Source organism: Onychomys torridus, chromosome 4 (assembly GCF_903995425.1).
Source record: "Onychomys torridus chromosome 4, mOncTor1.1, whole genome shotgun sequence".
Lineage (NCBI taxonomy): Eukaryota > Metazoa > Chordata > Mammalia > Rodentia > Cricetidae > Onychomys > Onychomys torridus.
Window position 1 is genome coordinate 139634031 of NC_050446.1, and position 20101 is coordinate 139654131.

Consider the following 20101-nt stretch of genomic DNA (forward strand, 5'->3'; position numbering starts at 1 on the left):
TTTGGTTAATTTGGCTAGGGGTTTGTCTATCTTGTTGATTTTTTCAAAGAACCAACTCTTTGTTTCATTGATTCTTTGTATTGTTCTCTTTGTTTCTATTTTATTGATTTCAGCCCTCAATTTGATTATTTCCTGGCGTCTATTTCTCCTGGGTGAGTTTGCTTCTTCTTGTTCTAGAGATTTCAGTTGTGCTGTTAAGTCACTGGTGTGAGATTCCTCCATCTTCTTTATGTGTGCATTTAGAGCTATGAATTTTCCTCTTAGCACTGCTTTCATAGTGTCCCATAAGTTTGGGTATGATGTACTTTCATTTTCATTGAATTCTAGGAAATCTTTAATTTATCTCTTTATTTCTTCCTTGATCCATTGGTATTTCAGGTGGGCATTATTCAGTTTCCATGAGATTGTAGGCTTTCTATAATTTTTGTTGTTGTTGAAATCTAACTTTAAGGCATGGTGGTTCGATAAGATACAGGAGGTTATTCCAATGTTTTTGTACCTGTTGAGATTTGCTTTGTGACCAAGCATGTGGTCAATTTTTGAGAAGGTTCCATGGGGTGCTGAGAAGAAAGTATATTCTTTTGTGTTAGGATGGAATGTTCTGTAGATATCTATTCAGCCTGCTTTTTCATATACCTCAGGAATAACTACTCAGGGTGGAACCACCCAAAATGGGCCGGTCCTCCCATCAATCATTAACAAAGAAAATTCTCCACAGGCCTGCCTACAGGCAATATGGATGGAGGCATTTTCTCAATTAAGGTCCTTCTTCCCAGATGATGCTAGCTTGTGTCAAAGTTGAAAAAAAATGAATGAATGAAATAAAAACCCAACCAGGATAGCCAGGCATGGGATACTTCCCTATGAATTATTGACCATTGAGGCACCAGAGACCCCTAAAATAATACAGGTTATTACCATTGTTGTTGTTTGTCCCCCAGAATTAGACAGTGTCTTAGTCACTGTTCTATCACTGTGAAGAGACATAACCACAGCAACTCTTATAAAAGAAAGATCTTGGGGCTGGAGAGATGGCTCAGAGGTTAAGAGCACTGACTGCTCCTCCAGAGGTCCTGAGTTCAATTCCCAGAAACCATATGGTGGCTCATAACCATCTGTAATGAGACCTGGTTCCCTCTTCTGGCCTGCAGTCATACATAATAAATAAATAAGCTGTCTTAAAAAAAAGAAAGAAAGAAAGAACTTAATTGGGGGCTGGCTTAAAGTTTCAGAGGGTGAATCCATTATCATCATGGTGGGGGCATGGCTGGAACACTTCAGGAGCATGGTGGTATTCATGGCATTGGAACAGTACCTGAGAGCTACATCCTGATCTGCAGGCTGAGATAGAGAGACAGACAGACAGACAGACAGAGAATGAGATGGAGAGAGAGAGACAGGAGGGAGTTCATACTCATTACTGTGAGCCTGGTCAAAGAACCATAGTTGGGGAAATCATAGGTCCTCAGGAGGAGCCACTACTGTTGCTTTGCTAAACGAATATGTCATCTCCTAAACATTTGTTTACACCCACAGAATGGAACAGTCCTAAGTTTTGGTCAGAGAAGCCTCTTTTTGCAGTAAATGGCAGTTAATGCAGACATTCATGGCTGGTCAAGGTGCTGAAAGGAAGTGACTGTTGAGCACTCAGCTCTCAGCTCAAGAATGCAAGAACAGGATGAAGGAGTGGAGGTTCTGGCACAGTGTCTTTCTAGGGATATCATGGCATTGCAATCATGAACTCCCAGCAACTGCAGTTATCTGCACAGGACCTGCATGAGACTGGAGTCCCAGCAACATTCAGTCATGGATGGGAGAGGGGCTCCTGAGATGTTGCTAAAATTCCTTCCCAGGAGGAGACATAGGCAAATTCTTCTCTTCCTCCCACATAAACTGAATCATGATTCTGCCAGAGATCACTCTGGGGGAACCAATGAGTTCATGGAACTTCCTGACAAAGCATACATAGGTGAGGGGTTCCTTATAAGTTGCCCCCCAAAAACCACATCTGGAAAGCCTCTATCCAGCAGGATTGAGGGCTTCTCCAGTAGTCAGGTAGCTGGATCCCCCTTCCCTAGCTATAAACTCTAAACTCTTCCTGAGGCCATGTTCAATTAAGGCAGAGTTGCATATAGTAGGTAGTAGGGTGCAGCTGGATACTCAGGAGAGGGTTTATGACCCTTCTCTCTACTCCATGAGATGTAAATAGTAAACAAGTCCAGCTGGGATAATCCTTTTACAGGGGGGCCAGCTGAACTCCCCAGAGATGGTGTTTGCACACAACATGGGGCCTGGCTCCTCCATGAAAGCTATTGGTAGTTATGGCTGCTGAGGCACTGGTGAGCTATCTATGCTCTTATGGATAGCTCCACTCTCATTTCCACGTGGGCGGCTTGTGGGTCACCAAACAAAAGCAATGAGAAGACAGGATAGTGGAATGGGGACTTGTTGAGGAGGGGTGGGGGAGGGCAAGGGGCGGAGGGAGAGAGAGTGTCACATTGCAACTTGTAATTTTCTTTACTTTCTTTTTGAGACAAGGCTGTACTCTGTAGCCCAGGCTAGCCTGGAACTAACTACCAGACTGGCCTCGAACTTGTGGCAATCCTCCTGGCTCTGTCTCCTGAATGTTGGGATTACAGGCATGTACCACTAGGCCCAGCTCTTTACTTGTATCCTGTGAGGTAGATAGTCTTGTATACCAGAAGAAATTAAGGCTCAGGAAAGTAAATCGGCTTGAAAGTTCTGCATTGTTTTGACCTCTGGTTCACTGGCTGAACGAATGGGAGAAGAACCGCCTCTCTCCACACTCCCTTCCAGCCGGGTGCCAGGAGTCCAAAGGCCACAGAACATAAAATGTATTATTTTTCCTGGTTGGGATCAAAGTCCAGGACGGTGGCCGCTCAGCCCGGCACCTCGAGCTAGACTCCGCCCCCAAGCCTCAGCCCCAGTGGGACTCATGAATATTCAAATAAGGAGATATTTAAAGACGCCGACGCCAGGCGTAGATCCCTGCCCCACGCCGTCCGGCCCCTTCATTGAGTTCATCAGTCCTAGCGGAAGCGCCGCCAGCCATGTCTGATAAACTGCCCTACAAAGTCGGTGAGTTCCAGGGGTGCAGTCCTCCGCAGAGACTCGGCTCCCCGCCCTGGGCTTGTTGTTCGTACCAACCTGAGTCTGGTCTAGGCAGCGGCCTCGGGGCTCCCGGGACCCCTAAAATCGCTGGCCTGGCCTCGCAGGTGCCTGGGGGTTGGAGTCCGCGCGCCGCAGAGAGCTAGGAGTGGGAAGCAGCCACGAACTACAAGTCCCGGCGTGCCCCGCGGCAGGCGCCCTAGCGGCGGCGCGGGCTACGATCCTTGGTTCGGCAGCATGCTTCTCGCGGAGAGACTGGCCCTTGGAAAGCGCACCTAGCGGCTCTGGCCCTGGCTTTGGCCCTGGTTCTGGTGTCTGACGGCCTGTGTGGCCCCCAACAAGAGTCCACCACCTTCTGGACCTTGAGCAGGGCCGGAGAGCGCACTGGTGCTCCAGGTGCTAGTAAGGAGAGGCCTGGAAGGCAAGTCCCGGTGCACCGGGGACCTGGGGCCAGCTCAGCCTGTGGGATTATCTTGTGCATGATCAGAAGAAAATTTAGAATGATTAGAAATTCCCCATCATTTCGTCCCAGCGACGGAAAGCTGACCGAGTAAACAAATGTTCAGTTTGCAATGGGATAGGCGCTGCCTTGTAATCCGTTTTATTATCGTAGTTCCCCAAGGAAGGAACAGTTCCTCTTTTACGATGAAAACCCAGAGGTATAGAAGTTATTTTCCCAGAATCTTGCAACTAGGAAGTGTTTGGCTAGAATTTGGACCCAATACGTCATGACCTCTGGGCTCATCTCTTTGACTGCTGTCTGTATGCAAGGGAACACACGCGGAACAACCCTAATGAAATTTCAGCACAATCCAGTTCAGGCTGGGCTTAGTGACACAAGCTTGCAAGCCAGCACTCAACTTCTGAAGCTGAGGATCAATCAGAGGTCAGCCTGAGTGAATTCCAGGTCAACTTGTACAAAATAGGGAGACCCTATCAACAAAACTACAAACCAACCAACCAACCAAACAAACAATCAAAAACAAACAAGAAAAAAAAACAACAAAGCAATTCAGGCTGGCTAGCCTTTAAAATAATTTCAAGACGCCATTAAATTGGAGAGGGTCACCAGCATGAGATGGATGCTATCCCATTATACAGAGAAGGAACCTAATGATGTGACTTGGAAAATTCTTATTAAAATAGTTCATCAGCTGCCGGTAGATTATTGTCTCCATTGGTTGGGTGCTGAAATTGAGCTTTAAGTCAGTGTTGTCTTGGTGGAACAGCTAGAATGGAGGCTTGTCATACTGTGGAGGTGTTGGGGGACCATAGGTTGTGTGGATAGGTCCTTTTGGCTTGCTCTTTTTGACAAGTATTCCCGTGACTTCTGCAACTCTCTGGTTTTCTTGGCACCCAGAGCTCCAGAGTTTGGTGCACTAGCTCCTCCTGTCCCTTTGGCGTGGAAGTTCCATGAGAACTCTGGGACTGGCACTGCTGCCACAGGGGCATTGAAAGAATCTTTTGTAGCTAGAGGCACAGGTGATCATAGATGGGGTTCAAGCAGGAAAGCCGAAAACCCATTGTCCTCTCCAGGAAGGCCTTGAGGACAGCCTTGCCATAGGTCCTGCCTCTGACTGGAGACTGTAAATACTGGAAGTTAGACTAGGTTCTCCCTCCCTCCCTCCTTCCTTTGTTCTCTTCCTCCCTTTTGCCATCTTGTCCTGTGCCAACCTTTTATGAGTCTTTGCTCATTTAGTTTTAGCAGATGATGTGGTCAATAAACATTTTCTGATCTCCTCCTCTGTGCCAGGCCTTGCTGGTCACTGGAGATATAAAAGTGACCCAGGTACAGTTGAGACAGAGAGGCCTCTATAGTGTAGCACAATCTCTTTGTGTTTTGAGGTGGGTCACTTTTCACTCTCCATGGCCACCACCCCCATTCTCATCTCCTCACAGGCCTCTGGTCCCCATGCTGCCACTTTGTTTGCTTGTATTTGGGGCCTCAGCTGGCACTGAACTCCCTTCATCCCCCACAGCACTGTGCCTAGAGGTCCATGTCGTTAGAGTTGGCCAGTAGATCTTTCAAAGGACAAAACTGGTCATAGAATGGTCCCTTTGAAACTCCGTAGATGGCTGCTTCACTGCAAGTCAAGTCTTAGTTCTTCTTTTCTTCTTCTTCTTTTTTTTTCCCCCCGAGACAAAGCTCTGTGTAGCTTTGGTTCCTGTCCTGGATCTCACTCTGTAGACCAGGCTGGCTTCGAACTCACAGAGATCTGCCTGGCTCTGCCTACTAAGTGCTGGGATTAAAGGCTTGAGCCACCGTCGCCCAGCCTTCCTGATTCTTAATGCTTCTGAGTCAGCCTGGACCATTTTCATTTTTTTTTTCATTCTCATTTTTATTATATGTGTATGTATGGGTGTTTGCCTGCATGCATGTCTAAGACCATGTGTGTGTGTTGCCTCCTGGATCCCCTGGGACTGGAGTTACAGGCAGTTGTGACTCTCCATGAGCTGTTAGGAATCGAACCCCAGTACTCTGGAAGAACAGTCAGTGGTCTTAACCGTTAAGCCATCTCTCCAGCCTCTCCATTTTCAGGTGTTTTTGAGCATATACTGAGCCAGGTACTTCATCTGGCACTTGGTATGAGCCACCCAGGTTAACTGCTGTGTTAAAGCCCTATGATGGGAGAGGTCCGTGTGGCTGAGCAGCTAGCGAGGGGGACAAGGTGGGGATAGAAGCGCCGGGTAGACTGGGGAATGGCCTGAAGCCCAGGGAAGGGGTAGGATTTTAAAGTTTTAAAGGTTTCCCACTGGGCTGTACCAAGGAGCATGGTATGTGGGAACAAAGGGGACCATGAAGCTGCTTTGTAGCTGAGAAGTGCTTTACACAAGGGTGAGATGTTCAGTCAAAAGCATATTGAAGGTGGTGGGGCATAAGTGGCCCACACCTTTAACCCCAGCACTTGGGAGGCAGGGGCAGGCGGTTAGTTACCTGTGAATTTGAGGCCAGGCTGTTCTGCAGAGTTTCAGGACAGCCGGTGCTACATAATAGACTCTGTCTCAAGAAACAAAACAAAACAGTAACCCAATTACAGCAAACACAAAACAAAAAACCAAACCTCCCAAAACAGAACTAACCAACCAACCAAATATGCTGACAGAAGCAAATATGGAAACAGGAAATCTTACAGGTTTGGGACCAGAATCGTTAATTGAATGGTGATTTCACTTCCTGAAGTGGGAAGATTGAGGGTGTATGGCCAAGGAGTCTTGAGGACTTGATGGATAATAATTGGACCGCAGTCTAGAGGTGCTGAGTCAGCAGCTGGATTATGTGAGTCTCAAATTCCTGGGAGTAGTTTGCACTGGAGGTAAATACGTGGGAGTCATCACCCCAGGGAAGGCATTTAGAGTCATCTGAGTAGGACTCTCTGGCAGGAGTTGGAGAAGGCCAGAGATGGGTCTCCAGGGCTCCTGGAGTGTGTCAGGTGAAGAACGGCCAGGAAGGAGGGAGGGAGAAGAGAGAATCCGATGCCAAGGCAAAGCAGGCAAAAGCAGTCGTTAGTGGGGTCCCCACTCTTGTGAGAAACCTAGCATAGATAATTATCCCAGTGGTACCCGGAATGGAACAGCTTGTCCTTTCTGACGAGGATGGACTCCGAGGAAGGAAAGTGAATGACTGTCCTTGTGAATTGTGAAGTAATGTTATCTGTTGATGGGGAAAGATGCCTGGGGAGAGGAGAAGGGGATAAACTTACTAGGAAACGTAGGATTGCTGAGATGTGCCAGGCGTCCCTTGAGTTTTATGTTCACAGTAAGTCCCGGGCTGTGATTCTCCTGCTGGTTCAGGGCCTTAGGTACAGCGGAGAGCTGGCTCCAACCAGGTGGAAACTGATTTTTGCTGAGTAGGTCTCTGCAAAGCTCAGGATGGCTTCAAAATCATGGCAGTTCCTCAGCTTTCCTAGTGCTGGGATTACAGGCACGAAGCCACCCATCCTAGCTTCGGGCGTGAGCTTTGCCAAGTGAGGTCTCAGAGGCTAAGAGAGCAGGGATAGAGAGTGGGGTCCTAAATTGGAAGAAAGAAGAGGAGATGAAGGGGGTTGGTAAGGACTCTGGAAACTGATAAAATGGATGGTTTAGAGAGTCTGAACTGCTCCCTCTCAGAGTTGGGAGTGTACAGGGAGAAGACATGGCTAGAGATGGTTGCTTGGAATTCACATTTCTGAAGGAGCTCTCATTGCTCCTTAGAAATTATTTAATGCAATGTAGGGAGCAGAATATTAATAAAGTCTTACTATTATTAGTAGTAGTATTTGAGATAGGGCTCCATGTGCCCAGGTTGACCTTGAACTTGCTATGTAGTCAAGGATGACCTTCCTCCATCTGGAATTATAGGCGTGATCTACCACTCCTGGCCTGTTTAACTATTTGCTAAATTATTGGAATTTCTGTAGCAGCCTCCTTCTCTCCTTCACCCTTCATTTCCTAGAGCGAGTGAGATCTAAGCTCCCCAAAGGTAAACACCGGGGAGATGGCTCAGTTGGCAAGTGTGCCTATCTTCATGAGCCTGAGAACCTGGGTCCCCAGCACCCATGTAAAACTGCAAGCACTTATGACCTCAGTGCTGAAGAGGCAGAGGCAGGAGGGCCTACCGAGCCAAATTAGTGAGCTTCAGGTGCGACGAGATCCTGTCTCGAAAATAAGACAGAGACTGGGAAAGACACTGACATTGGCCTCTGGCCTCTATGCACGTGCATACATAAAAAATAATTAAGAAACAAAACCCACCATGAACCCCAGGCCCATCCTATTACACCTGCCGGATTTGGATTTTTCCCGGAGAGCGACATGGAGGTTGGTACGTGTCAGTGGAAAGGATCGACAGTGGGATTCACAGTCTCAGCTATTTTTCAAGGGGCACTTCTCTTTGTTGTGAGTGACAGAACGCTGTGACAGATTGCTCAGCCCAAGGGCTCTGGGTCACACTTGGATCAACCCTTACACGGTGATGCTGCGTCATGGCTGATGGGAGGAGGAGGAGGCTCACGTAACTTGCCGTCTTGTTCCTGCAGCGGACATTGGACTGGCGGCCTGGGGACGAAAGGCCCTGGACATAGCTGAGAATGAGATGCCAGGTTTGATGCGCATGCGGGAGCTGTATTCGGCGTCCAAGCCACTGAAGGGTGCTCGAATTGCCGGCTGCCTGCACATGACTGTGGAGACTGCTGTCCTCATTGAGACTCTCGTGGCCCTGGGTGCTGAGGTGAGGTCCACAGCTGTGTGACTCCTTTGAGTCCCTTGCCCTCTCTGGGTTCAGCCATGGAAGAAGGCGGTACTAGCAGGGAGACCTAGCTGGCAGAGCCCCTTCTGGTCACGTGGGTTTCCTCTCCATTTCCCACTGCTGGCCACCTGTTGTGGCAGATAGTCTTGTATTTTTCCTCCAGTTGGGAGGCTACCTGACTCCTCAATACATCTTCCTGCCTGAGAGCTTAGTAGAAGAAAACCCCAATGTTCCATTTAGTCATCTAAAAGCATGCCCGTTGGTCTTCTTAGGAGTCAAGTTCCTTCTAGAAAGCCATAGTTGCTAGAAAGGTAGAGTGCTATGATTCATTGAGCCTGATTCATGTGTAGTAAGACCTCAAGGAGGGGTCTGGTAGGGTAGGGTAACCACAAATAAAAATACTTGAGGGCTTGTTTGTATCTTGAGATAGCATCCCACTCAGTAGCCTAGGCTATCTAGGCTTGAGCTGTCTTCCTACCTCAACCTTCCAGGTACTGGGATTTAACTGCTCACAGCCACCTCCTCTTACCTGTTTTCAGATTTGTTTTTATTTTATGTGTATGGATGTTTGCCTGCATCTGCATCTGTGTACTACTTGCATGTAGTGTAGAGCGGGCTGGAAGAGGGTGTCAGTTTCCTAAGCTACCGTGTGGGAGCTGGGAATTGAACTCGGGTCCCGGAAGAGCAGCCAGTGTCAACCACTGACTCTGCAGCCCCATTGCCTTCTTTTTATGTTCACCATTCAGTTTGTTGGTGAGCTGATCTCCTGGCTGCATTAGATACTGCCTGTGTGGTGATGACTCACGTACATGCCTGGCCTGGATCCACAGTCTCACATGCCTAAGTATTGATATAAGCTACTTGGAGATGAAGAACACATCTCAGGCTGAACAAGTCCAGACAAACTTCGCAGTTTTCTGCCCTCCTCATCCTGAAGTCTTTGCCACGTTAATAAATGGCAAGTCTGGCCTTGAGGTTCTCTCTGTGCGAGGACCCTGGGGTGTTTGACAGCCACGCTTTCACTGTTGCTGCTGTGTTTCTTCCTGACACCCTGCTTTAGTAGCTCCTTCCCTGGAGTCTGTTTATTATTTAATTGTATGTATATGATGGCTTTGTCTGTACCTTCATGTGTGTATAGGTACCATATACATGCCTGGTGCCCTCAGAGCCCAGAAGACGGTATCTGGTCCCCTGGAACTGAATTTATGGGTGGTTGTGAGCTGCAGCATGGGTGCTGGGAACCAAACCAGGGTCCTTTAGAAGAGCAGCAATGCTCTTACCTGCTGAGCCATCTTTCCAGTTGTTTGTTTATTTGTGTGTGTTTTGAGTCAGAATCTCACTGTATAACTCAAGCTGGCTAGGAATTCCCCATACCGCCCAGGCTGGCCTTGAACTCTGATCTTCCCGCCACTTGAGTGCTAGGATTATAGGTATGTCACCATGCCTGCTCAGTGATTTATTGCCCCTCCCCCCCTTTTAAGCTCTGGTGGTCTGTTTTTACTGCTCTGGCTTCTAGCCATTCACTTGCCTGGAGTCACCAGCCTTTCACTCTTGGATTCAGGGCTTTCCTTCCCCGTTCCTAACAGGGTCCTTCATAGCCACCAGTGACCAACAGCCTCGTTTTCCTGGCTCTTCTAGGTGCGCTGGTCCAGCTGCAACATCTTCTCTACTCAGGACCATGCAGCAGCTGCCATTGCCAAGGCCGGCATTCCAGGTGAGCAGGCTCGCTGTGGGCTGTGTGGGAGCGGATGAAGCACTTTGCTTTTCCGTGTTCCTCTTACTGGTTCCTGTAGCAATAGGCTTCCACATGCAGACAGAGGCCCTTAGCCTATTGACTTACAGCAGAGAGCAGCTTTGTCCTCCTACCTCATCTCAGATCCCATGGGAAATACTTCCTGACCCGCCGAGCTATGTGGTCTCTAAAGAAAGGATCTTAAGATTGGGAGCCACATGGTGCAGAGGGTAGGGGAATTCCTTTGAGGGACTCTGTGGATCATTTTCTAAAGAACTGGTGAGGTGTAAGGCAGAAGAAGAGCCTCAGAGGTGCACTGGCTGAGGTATGGTAGTTTAGGAATTTGAGAAAGGACCAGGGCTAAAGAGAAAGACTTTTGCTGTAGAATGGTACATGTCTTTCTGGACTGCAGGGGGCGGGGGCGGCGGCAGGCAGGGGCTTGTTAGATCAGGGGTAATTAAATAGACTATACAAGAATCGTTGTCAGGAGCTGGAGAGATGGCTCAGCAGTTAAGAGCACTGGCCGCTCTTCCAGAGGACCCGGGTTTGATTCCTAGTACTCACGTGGTGGCTCATAACCATCTGTAACTCCAGACCCAGGAGATTCAGTATCCACTTCTGGCCTCCTCAGGCTCCAGGCAAGCACAGGGTACATAGACATACTGGCAGACAAAACACTCATACATTTGTGGGGGGAGATCCCTAGTTCTGTAGGTAGATGGGGCATCAGGAAGGTTTCCTCTATAGCCTCACAGGGCTGAGTGCCTGTCAGCAGCCCCCACCTTGGCGAGGCTTGGCGGCCCTCCTTCAGGAGAGGCCTTGTGTTCAACAGCATTATCTTCTACAGTTGTGGGAGGGAGGCAGCTGACTGCTTGGCCGGTGTCCTGTGCAAACATGAGACTCTTGAGCCCCACACCTGTGGAGTTCCACATGCTGGGAGGAGCACCCAGCACCCTTGTGTCAGATGCTGCCTTGCGGTGCTGTGCTGAGTACTGCATTTCCTGGTCTCCCTGGGGTTTTGTGAGTGGTCATGGCAATGGCTCCTCATGGGGTTTGCCCACAAGAATGGGCATGGAGCAGTTATAGTACCTGGCACAGAGAATGTGCCACCTATAGTAGCTTCTACAGGGGAACTCTGCCCAGGCATCACCTGAAATTACCCACCACTGACACTGCCAGGCCAGACCTTCCAGTGAACAAATCTAGGATCCTTCCTGGTGGTGCCCAGTGAGTAGGATGTGGGAGTCCTGTTCTGTGTGGGCCAGTACCCTACTCCATGGAGCCCAGGGAGGAGATGCAAAATGGAATAATTATCCCTAGACACCTATGTCTAGGGCTGTGTGTGGCCTCTGTGACACTTGATTTTTGCTACTGAAGCTCCATTTATAGAAGAGGAAACTGGTAAAGGAGTTTCTCAAAGTCACACGGCGGGAAGTTCAGAGCCAGGGTTCGAGCTTGGGTCTGTCGTGCTTCCCACGGCTGTGTTTTGTAAGGATGGACTTACCTGGGGGTGGGCGTTAGGAAGGAGACCCTACTGGCTCTGTTGGTGTGGTTTTCTGGACCCTCCCTGCCAGCTTCTCATGTGGCGCTCACCCTGCAGTGTACGCCTGGAAGGGCGAGACAGATGAGGAGTACCTATGGTGCATCGAGCAGACGCTGCACTTCAAAGACGGCCCCCTCAACATGATCCTGGACGACGGTGGCGACCTAACTAACCTCATCCACACCAAATACCCACAGCTTCTGTCAGGTGAGCGGGCGGGCTGGGTCCCAGTGAGCCTGCTCCTTCACAGACATGAGGAATGGGCCTGGCAGATTCGCCATAGGACTGGAGGACGGGAGGGTCCTGCAGGCATGGAGTCTGCCTTCTGACTTGTGCGGTGAAGCCAGGGTTACTGAGGGTCGGGCAGAGCTGGCTGAGTTCATGAGGCAAGGCCGATGTAGGGCAGTGCTAGGAATGGCTGCAGAGAAGCAGCTTTGTGTGACGGGGGAGGAAGGTGGATTACGGAGAACACAGAAGGCCCTGAGGTAGGAAGAAGGAGCTGGGACTAAAGGAAGGAAGCCGCCTCCTGCGGGTGTTGTAGGCTATGACAGGGTGACTGGGTGAAGAATGGTGTCAGGCACTGCTATCACAGCGGTGGGTGGAAGACATTGGAGGTGGAGTCGTTAGGCCCGGGAGGACTCTGTATAGGACAGCATCAGATGACGCCTCCCCTTTTGCTGGCCTCGGTGACGGTGGACTTTACAGTCAGGTACAGAGATGGGAGTGACTGGGAGTGAAAGGCTTTGGGTAGAGATGTGTTCTCTGAAGTTCTTCCTCTTGCTCAGGCATCCGAGGCATCTCTGAGGAGACCACGACTGGGGTCCACAACCTCTACAAGATGATGGCCAATGGGATACTGAAGGTGCCTGCCATCAATGTCAACGATTCCGTCACCAAGGTGAGCCCTGGGGTAGAGTCAGCTCCGGTCATTGGTGCCCAGTGAGCTTAGGAGTGGATCTCTGGAGGGTGTCCAGGAAGAGTATGGCCCCGGGCATGAAGCCCTTTCCTGAGGAGGAATGGGGCAACAGTCTCAGGGTGGTAAGTGCGTTGAAGGGAGACCTGCACAGTGGATCATAGCTGTTCAGGAACATTGTGACTTTGGTTATCAAGAGCTTTAAAGTTCAGCACGTTCTTAGACTCAGCAACCTGTCCTGGGCATTGATTCCCTCGAGAGGCTTCTAGACCAGCAGGGAACAGCCAGGGAGATAGTCTTAAGGGTGATGAGGAGGAAGGACATGTTGGGTGGGGCCTTGTCTAGTGGAGAAGAGTCTTAGGGGTCAGCCCGTCTCAGCCCTGTGGAATGCTCTGAGGCCTGGCCTCGGGGTCTTGCCTGCCCCCATCGTCCCCTCGCCCCCTCTCCTTTCAGAGCAAGTTTGACAACCTCTATGGCTGCCGGGAGTCCCTCATAGATGGCATCAAACGGGCCACAGATGTGATGATTGCGGGCAAGGTGGCGGTGGTAGCAGGCTATGGTGACGTGGGCAAGGGCTGTGCCCAGGCCCTGAGGGGTTTTGGAGCCCGAGTCATCATCACTGAGATTGACCCCATCAATGCACTGCAAGCTGCCATGGAGGGTATGATAGTGTAAGGGTTGGCGGTTGGGGTAGAGGAGGAGTGAGGCCACCTTTGATAACAACACATGTTCGATGTCCGTGCAGGCTATGAGGTGACCACCATGGATGAGGCCTGTAAGGAGGGCAACATCTTTGTCACCACCACAGGCTGTGTTGATATCATCCTTGGCCGGTAGGTACAGGTGGGAGTCCTAGGGAGCAAAGGTACACAGGCTTGGGACTGTTCTTGGTCTCAGGTCTCTCACAGGGTTGGGCTCCCTCACAGGCACTTTGAACAGATGAAGGATGATGCCATTGTGTGTAACATTGGACACTTCGATGTGGAGATTGATGTGAAATGGCTCAACGAGAACGCTGTGGAGAAGGTGAACATCAAGCCCCAGGTGAGAAGCCCCAGCCTTCCCCGCAGGGCTGGCAGTGAAGGGCTGAGGAGGAGAAGAAGGAAGAGGAGGAGGAGGAGGAGGAGCAGTCTTGTAGGTGCCCGCCACGGAAGCTGTTGTAACCTAGAGAGTGATGTGTGTGTTGGAGAAGCCTGGATGCCGAGCTAGGTTGGAGGTATCAGAGTTGACGCTGAGGCTTCTGAAGTCCCTGACGGTATCAGCAGGTGTGTGGAGCACAGTGACCTAGCTGTTTCTGAAAGCCCACTTGTGCTGAGTGGAGACCACATACAGCGGTGGCTGAAGAGACAGGGCTCTGAGGGTTCATAGCCCAGCAGGCGTGCTGGCAGTGAAAGTGTGTGGGCTGAGCTGGCAGCAGGGTCAGGATGGGGGCGGTCAGGAAAGGGGCACTGCTGCATTTTTGTCTAGAACAGCTCTGCAGAGCAGGCCGTTAGTGAGCTAGAGAGAGGACAGCTTTGCTGCAGGGCATTGAGAGATGAGTTCCTTTGCAACTTTATTTGGCTTTTATTTGTTGTTGGTTTATTTATTTCTTACCTGATTACAAAAGTAATGCTCCCAGAAAACTTTTTGGCTTTGTACATTAAGAGCTTTTAAGTTAAGCTCTTCTTTCGCCTTGTAGAGCTGGAGATTAAACCCAGTGCTTCATGTAAGCTAGGAAAGCACTGTTAGCAAGTGAGCCACGCCACCCAGACACACACACACACACACACACACAATTACATTTAATCATTTTATGTGTGTGTGTGAGCACATACATACTTGCATGTGGAGGTAAGAGGACAGCCTGTCAGGTGATTCTCTCCTTCTACCATGTGGTTCTCAGGGATTGAACTTAGATGTGCCACAGCAACTTTCCCCACTGAGCCACCTCCCCACCCATATTCAGGTTTTTACTGGCAACTGAGAGCAGGAGGTCTGGCCACACACTGTCAGGGCTCTCGTTGCTTTTTTTTTGTTTGTTTGTTTGTTTGTTTTTTGAGACAGGATTTCTCTGTAGCTTTGGAGCCTGTCCTGGGCTAGCTCTGTAGACCAGGCTGGCCTCGAACTCACAGAGATCCACCTGCCTCTGCCTCCCAAGTGCTGGGATTACAGATGTGCACCTCCACTGCCCAGCTCAGATTTTTGGGTTTTTTGTTTTTTGTTTTTTGTTTTTTTCGAGACAGGGTTTCTCTATGTAGCTTTGCGCCTTTCCTGGAACTCGCTTTGTAGCCCAGGCTGGCCTCGAACTCACAGAAATCCGCCTGGCTCTGCCTCCCGAGTGCTGGGATTAAAGGCGTGCACCACCACTGCCCGGCTTCACATTGCTTCTTAGTGTGTAGCTCTGAACAAATGACTCAGCCTTGTAAAATTCAATTTATTTGTGGAAAATGAAAGATGAAGCACTTAATGACTTAATGCACTGACTGCTCTTCCAGCAAACCCGGGTTAAATTCCCAGCACCTACATGGCAGCTCACAGCTGTCTTAATTCCAGTTTGAAGGCATCCGGCATCCCTGGCAAGATACCAATGCACATAAAGTTAAAAAAAAAAAAAAAAATTTAAAAATGATGGTCATGGGGATTTAGCTCACTGGGTTCGATCCTCAGCTAAAAAAAAAACAAACCCACTAAAAATGATAGTCATATATGTAAAGGATTTGGTACAGAGTATATGGCAATAATGACAGTACTATCTGCTACCTCCTGAGTACCTATAGTATACCAAGTGCTTTATAGGTCTGAATTCATTAACAGACCAGTGTGGTAACTGGCTACTCTTGTGTGTGCTGGCTCTGTAGGGTGGTTGTCTGGGGGCATTTTAGGCCATCGTGTGCAGGGTAGGGGGTGGGCAGAGACGGGCAGTGCCTACCATCCCTGACTGTTGCCATGGGGACTTGCAGGTGGACCGCTACTGGCTGAAGAATGGGCGTCGCATCATCCTGCTGGCTGAAGGCCGGCTGGTCAACCTGGGTTGTGCCATGGGCCATCCCAGCTTCGTGATGAGCAACTCCTTCACAAACCAGGTGATGGCACAGATTGAGCTGTGGACCCACCCAGATAAATACCCCGTTGGGGTTCACTTCTTGCCTAAGAAGGTAAGTTCTTAACTTTAACCGCAAGCTAAGGCTCATGTGCTGGTTCCTGGGCTCCCTGTGCGCTTGCTAGAGTTTCTTAAGTGTCTGTCTGCCCTCTTACTTGTCCTCCGTAGTCCATAGTGCTCCCTGGAGCACACCCTTAGTGGCATGGGAGTGCTCCCTGGAGCACACCCTTAGTGGCATGGGAGTGCTCCCTGGAGCACACCCTTAGTAGCATGGGCTTTGGAGTGTGACTCACCAGGTTTGAAGCTGTGTCTCCATTCCTTGAGTAAGGAGACAGGAAAGGCAGGAGTATTGGCGAGGATCTCCGAGTGTCTACAAGGATGGGTGGGTAGTTGGTAAAGTAGGTTGGGTGGGAAGTGAAGAGTTGAAGAATACATGCTCCAGGTAAAGGGGTGGCTGCCACTCAGCTGTCACCAGCCCAGAACACAGCTCCAGAGGACAAGCCTTCTGAGCACTGAAGAGAAGCCATATGCTAAGGTCTTGGTGTGAAATAATTTTAAAATATAGGCAACATATTGTAGTTTTAAAAAAATGGATTGGCCCCATTTGGTTTGTTTGTTCACCTGTTTGGTTTTGAGACAGGATCTCATGTCCCTGATTGGCCTGGATCTCAGTCTGTAGCCCAGGCTGGCCTTGACTCCTAGGTCCGCCTGCCTCTGCCTCCTGAGAACTGGGACTAAAGGCAAGAGCCTCCATGCTTGTCTTGGGTCTTTTGTTTGTTCATTTTGTGGTGTTGGACATGGAGCCCAGGTTCTTATACACGCTACACAAATGTTCCTTAGCTGCATCCCTAGAATTTGAGTGGGTCAACTGAGCATGTCTGTAAGATGCATGCGGTCTAAGGGTTATTAGGTACCTTAGTTGATGATAGTAGCCACCACTGACTACATTATCCTCTAGAACAAAAAATCTGAATGTCACTGATCTTTGTGACAGCTTTAAATGGTGGGTATTTATTATGTGTGCCCTACAAATGAGGAAACCATTTTTTTAGAGGCTAGTGTGCTCTTGGGAGTTACTGGGGATCCAGCTCCAACTGTCCAGGTGGTCACCCATTATGTGGCACACTGGTACAGCTAGACTGGCCAGGCATAGGAGGCCTTCATTCTGCTTCTAACTAATATGGATTCCAGGTTAGGCCCATCTTGCCTTTACTTGCTTCTAGCTTGAACCTGTTAATCACTTTCTTTAGGTTCCTTGTCTGCTAACTAGGCATAATCCTTCCCTTCCTACTCCTGGAGAATGTTTGTGATGCTCTAAGAACATCGCACATAAAACTGCATGGGAATGTAGACACACTCTGGGCTGGGCTGTAGGCAGAGTGTCATGCTGTTATGATGTAGGACTTTGGGAAGAGAGAGTGCCTCTGTTGGTAATATGTCCTAGGCCATAGTTCATTTCAGGAAGCACTCTGGTTAGCGCTTTAGTTAGAGGAGGTGAGGAGATATAATTGGTGGTGCCACCAGAATTATGATGGGAGGGTGTGTATGGTCCTCTTTTTTTTTTTTTTTTAATTAGTTAATTTTACAACCCCATGGGGAGCTGGGCAGCTAAGACAGCACACTGAAGCTGGCTATAAGGCTGGCACAAGGTGTAATGAGGGTAGTACTGCTTGCCAGCACCTCCTAGAGCATTCTCTGTCAGCTAGATGCAGGTAAGTGTACTAGAGCATGGCACTAACTGCAGGTTTTTCTGTTCCTCCCCAGCTGGATGAGGCAGTGGCCGAAGCCCACCTGGGCAAGCTGAATGTGAAGCTCACCAAGCTGACTGAGAAGCAGGCCCAGTATCTAGGCATGCCCATTGATGGCCCCTTCAAGCCTGATCACTACCGCTACTGAGAGCCAGGACTGCCCTTCACCTTCCAGCTGCCATCTTTGTTCCAGGCCCTACCTCTCTTTCCCAAGGGCAGACGTCACCAACTCTGCCGTTGCTTTGCCAGTGTCCGACCCCTGGGGCTGGTCGCTCTGTCTTTGGCCTCTGTTGTGTCCTTCATACTGTTCCAGGTGTGGTGAGGGGAACTGAGAGTCTCTGGTCAAGATAGAGGTACCTGGGAGCCACCCACAGGGGACATGAGCTCCAGAGTCTTAGAAGTCCTGAGGCTGTGGCTAGTGGTGGTCACAAGCCCATGGACTTTACCATCCAAGCCCTCATGTGGTCTTTAGATCCATGTGCTTGGTTTCTGGGCTCTGGAACCTGAGAAGGAGCTCTCCCAAAGGGCAGGAACCACTGGAGTTGGAAGGTTCCTCAGAGCTTGGCTTATTTACCATTGGGCCATCTCTTCAATCTCAATACTGAGGTTGGTACTTTTGGTCCCTATTTCACAGGGGTGAGAATAGATTAAGAAAGGACAGATGATAGCTGGAGATCGAAAGGGTCAGAAAAAAAACCAGTAGGCAAAGATCTGTCACTATTTTGTAATTGATGGTTCCTATCACAAGTCTGGGTCACAAGTCCATAGTGTTTAGAATGTTAACAAAGGAAGGTGGATTAAATAAAATATTTGATGCCTAAAGAATTTCAACTCTTTATTACATATGTAAGATATTGCTTACCATGTATGACAATTTTAAGTGTGTGTGGTATATGTGCATGTGCATGTAGGTACATGTACCCCGGGCTCATGGAGCCCAGAGGAGGACACTGGGTTCGTGAGAATTCTCTTTTCAGGGAGTCCTGCAGAAATGTCTTCTAAAAAATCAGAGATCTCATAATTTGAATCACACAAAAACATAGAGAAATTGAGCTCCCTCTTATTTGCCCAAGTGATCATTTACTGAACCTATTGGACTTCCAAGTCAATTAAAAACAACTCACACCCACAGGATGTCGTCTGAGTGTTCTCCACGGAGGGAGAGCCTGGTGGAGATGCTGGAAGTGGGAGAGCTCAACACAGATGGCTAGGGTGTCCAGGGCCGGGAGCAACTCTGCCATCCCCTGCCCCTTCCCTTCTCTGCCCAGCTTTTGGGTTCCATGTCTGGCAGCAAGAGAAAGGCATTGGAGAAGAGGTATTGCTTGAAAAAAAAAAAAAAGACGAGAAAAGTAGGGTTTTAGGGTTTGTTTTGTTTTTTGAGATATGGTCTTAAGTGGCCCAGGCTAGCAAACTATAGCCAAAGGTGACTCAATTTCTGATCTTCCTGCCAGTGTGATGTGGGTACAGGTTTGCATGTAGAGATCAGGCGACAACTTCCTGGGGTTGGTTCTTTGGTCTTCATGTGGGATCAAACTCAGGTCTCCGGCTTACACAGCAAAGCACTCACATCCATCCCCAGCTCTTCCAAGCCTTAAAGATTTCAAACAAAACCCTTGGATCATTCAGCAGTCCCCCGTCATAGGATAAGGGACTGATAATGTTCATTCCAGCTTAGGGTGTTGGCCCTTAAGTAATTACTCTCTCCCTGCAGTACATGTAGTTGAAGGTGTGTAAACTACGTGAGTATATGATGACTTCGCTGAGAATAATTTATAAAAATTCAAATGCCAGGGGCCTACTTCTCAACTGATCACCATAAAATGACAAAGGAGACTAGTAATGTCTGACTGAGGATAGATGTAGTCCCTGCATGGGGGGGGGGGGGAAGTCAGAAGTTCAAGGTCATCCTTGGCTATGTGGGAAGTAGAACAGCCTGAGCTATTCAAGAGCCTGTCTCAAATAGGCAATGAGAGATGGATAGGATCAAAATCTACTGAATAAAAGTACAAAATATTCAAGAATAAAAAGCAATCCTAATTCATGAAAAAATAGACAGCTCTATTCCCCAGTACTATTTCTTGCACACTAACTGTAAGTTTGGGCCAAAAACATCTTTGTTTTGAGATGGCTTTGCTATTTAGTCAAGGCTGACCCTGAATTTACAGAAATCTTGCCACAATTTCTGGAGTGCTGGAATCAGAGGGGTGCCCCAATACATCCTGTCCTTCAAGGGAGTGCTTTTTATGATCTTACCCATTCTTCATGAGAACTTACTAGAATCTTGGACTATTGAGGCTGAAAGAAACCATTTGGATAAGCTAGCTGGGTTGGATTCTTGGAACTAAAATCAAGATCTTTCTATACCACAGGTCCAGGGTTAGGAGGAAGGGAGCAAGGTTTCAGACTCCTTAATATACTTATCCTTAGGATAAGTAAGACGGGCAGTGGTGGCACATGCCTGTAATCCCAGCACTTGGGAGGCAGAGGCAGGAGGATCTCTGCCAGTTCGAGTCCAGCCTAGTCTACAAAGGGTGTTCTAGGACAGCCAGGACTGTTACATAGAGAAACTCTGTCTTGAAAAACCAAAAAAAAAAAAAAAAAGAAAAGAAAAGAAAAAAATATATATGTATACATATATATAAAATTTAGGATAAGTAACTCAAACTGGAACTCAGGTCTCTAAAAGCAAGGCTCCAGCATCGGGGTTGCTTCACCCCATCTTCACCCCACCCT

At 48.8% G+C, this 20101-nt stretch overlaps 1 protein-coding gene across 2 annotated transcripts; it reads left to right on the forward strand.

The window, feature by feature from the left end:
- Nucleotides 1-2963: 2963 nt before the first annotated feature.
- Ahcy (adenosylhomocysteinase) lies at nt 2964-18424 on the forward strand. 2 transcript variants are annotated; one of them, XM_036186260.1, is made up of 10 exons: nt 2964-3099; nt 8145-8335; nt 9992-10067; nt 11686-11835; nt 12414-12526; nt 12995-13202; nt 13287-13374; nt 13468-13585; nt 15481-15675; nt 17385-18424. In XM_036186260.1, exons 1-10 carry the CDS (start codon nt 3072-3074, stop codon nt 17514-17516), a joined length of 1299 nt encoding a protein of 432 aa, XP_036042153.1. In that variant the 5' UTR covers nt 2964-3071; the 3' UTR covers nt 17517-18424. The 2 variants fall into 2 exon arrangements, with proteins under 2 accessions (XP_036042153.1, XP_036042154.1); XM_036186261.1 differs by lacking the exon at nt 2964-3099 and adding an exon at nt 3499-3550.
- The last annotated feature ends 1677 nt before the right edge of the window (nt 18425-20101 follow it).

Coding starts and splice junctions, on each gene's coding strand:
- Ahcy (XM_036186260.1), top strand. CDS start 3,072: ATGTCTGATAAACTGCCCTACAAAGTCG. Junction 3,100..8,144: donor TAAACTGCCCTACAAAGTCG/GTGAGTTCCAGG, acceptor TTGTTCCTGCAG/CGGACATTGGACTGGCGGCC. Junction 11,836..12,413: donor ATACCCACAGCTTCTGTCAG/GTGAGCGGGCGG, acceptor CCTCTTGCTCAG/GCATCCGAGGCATCTCTGAG.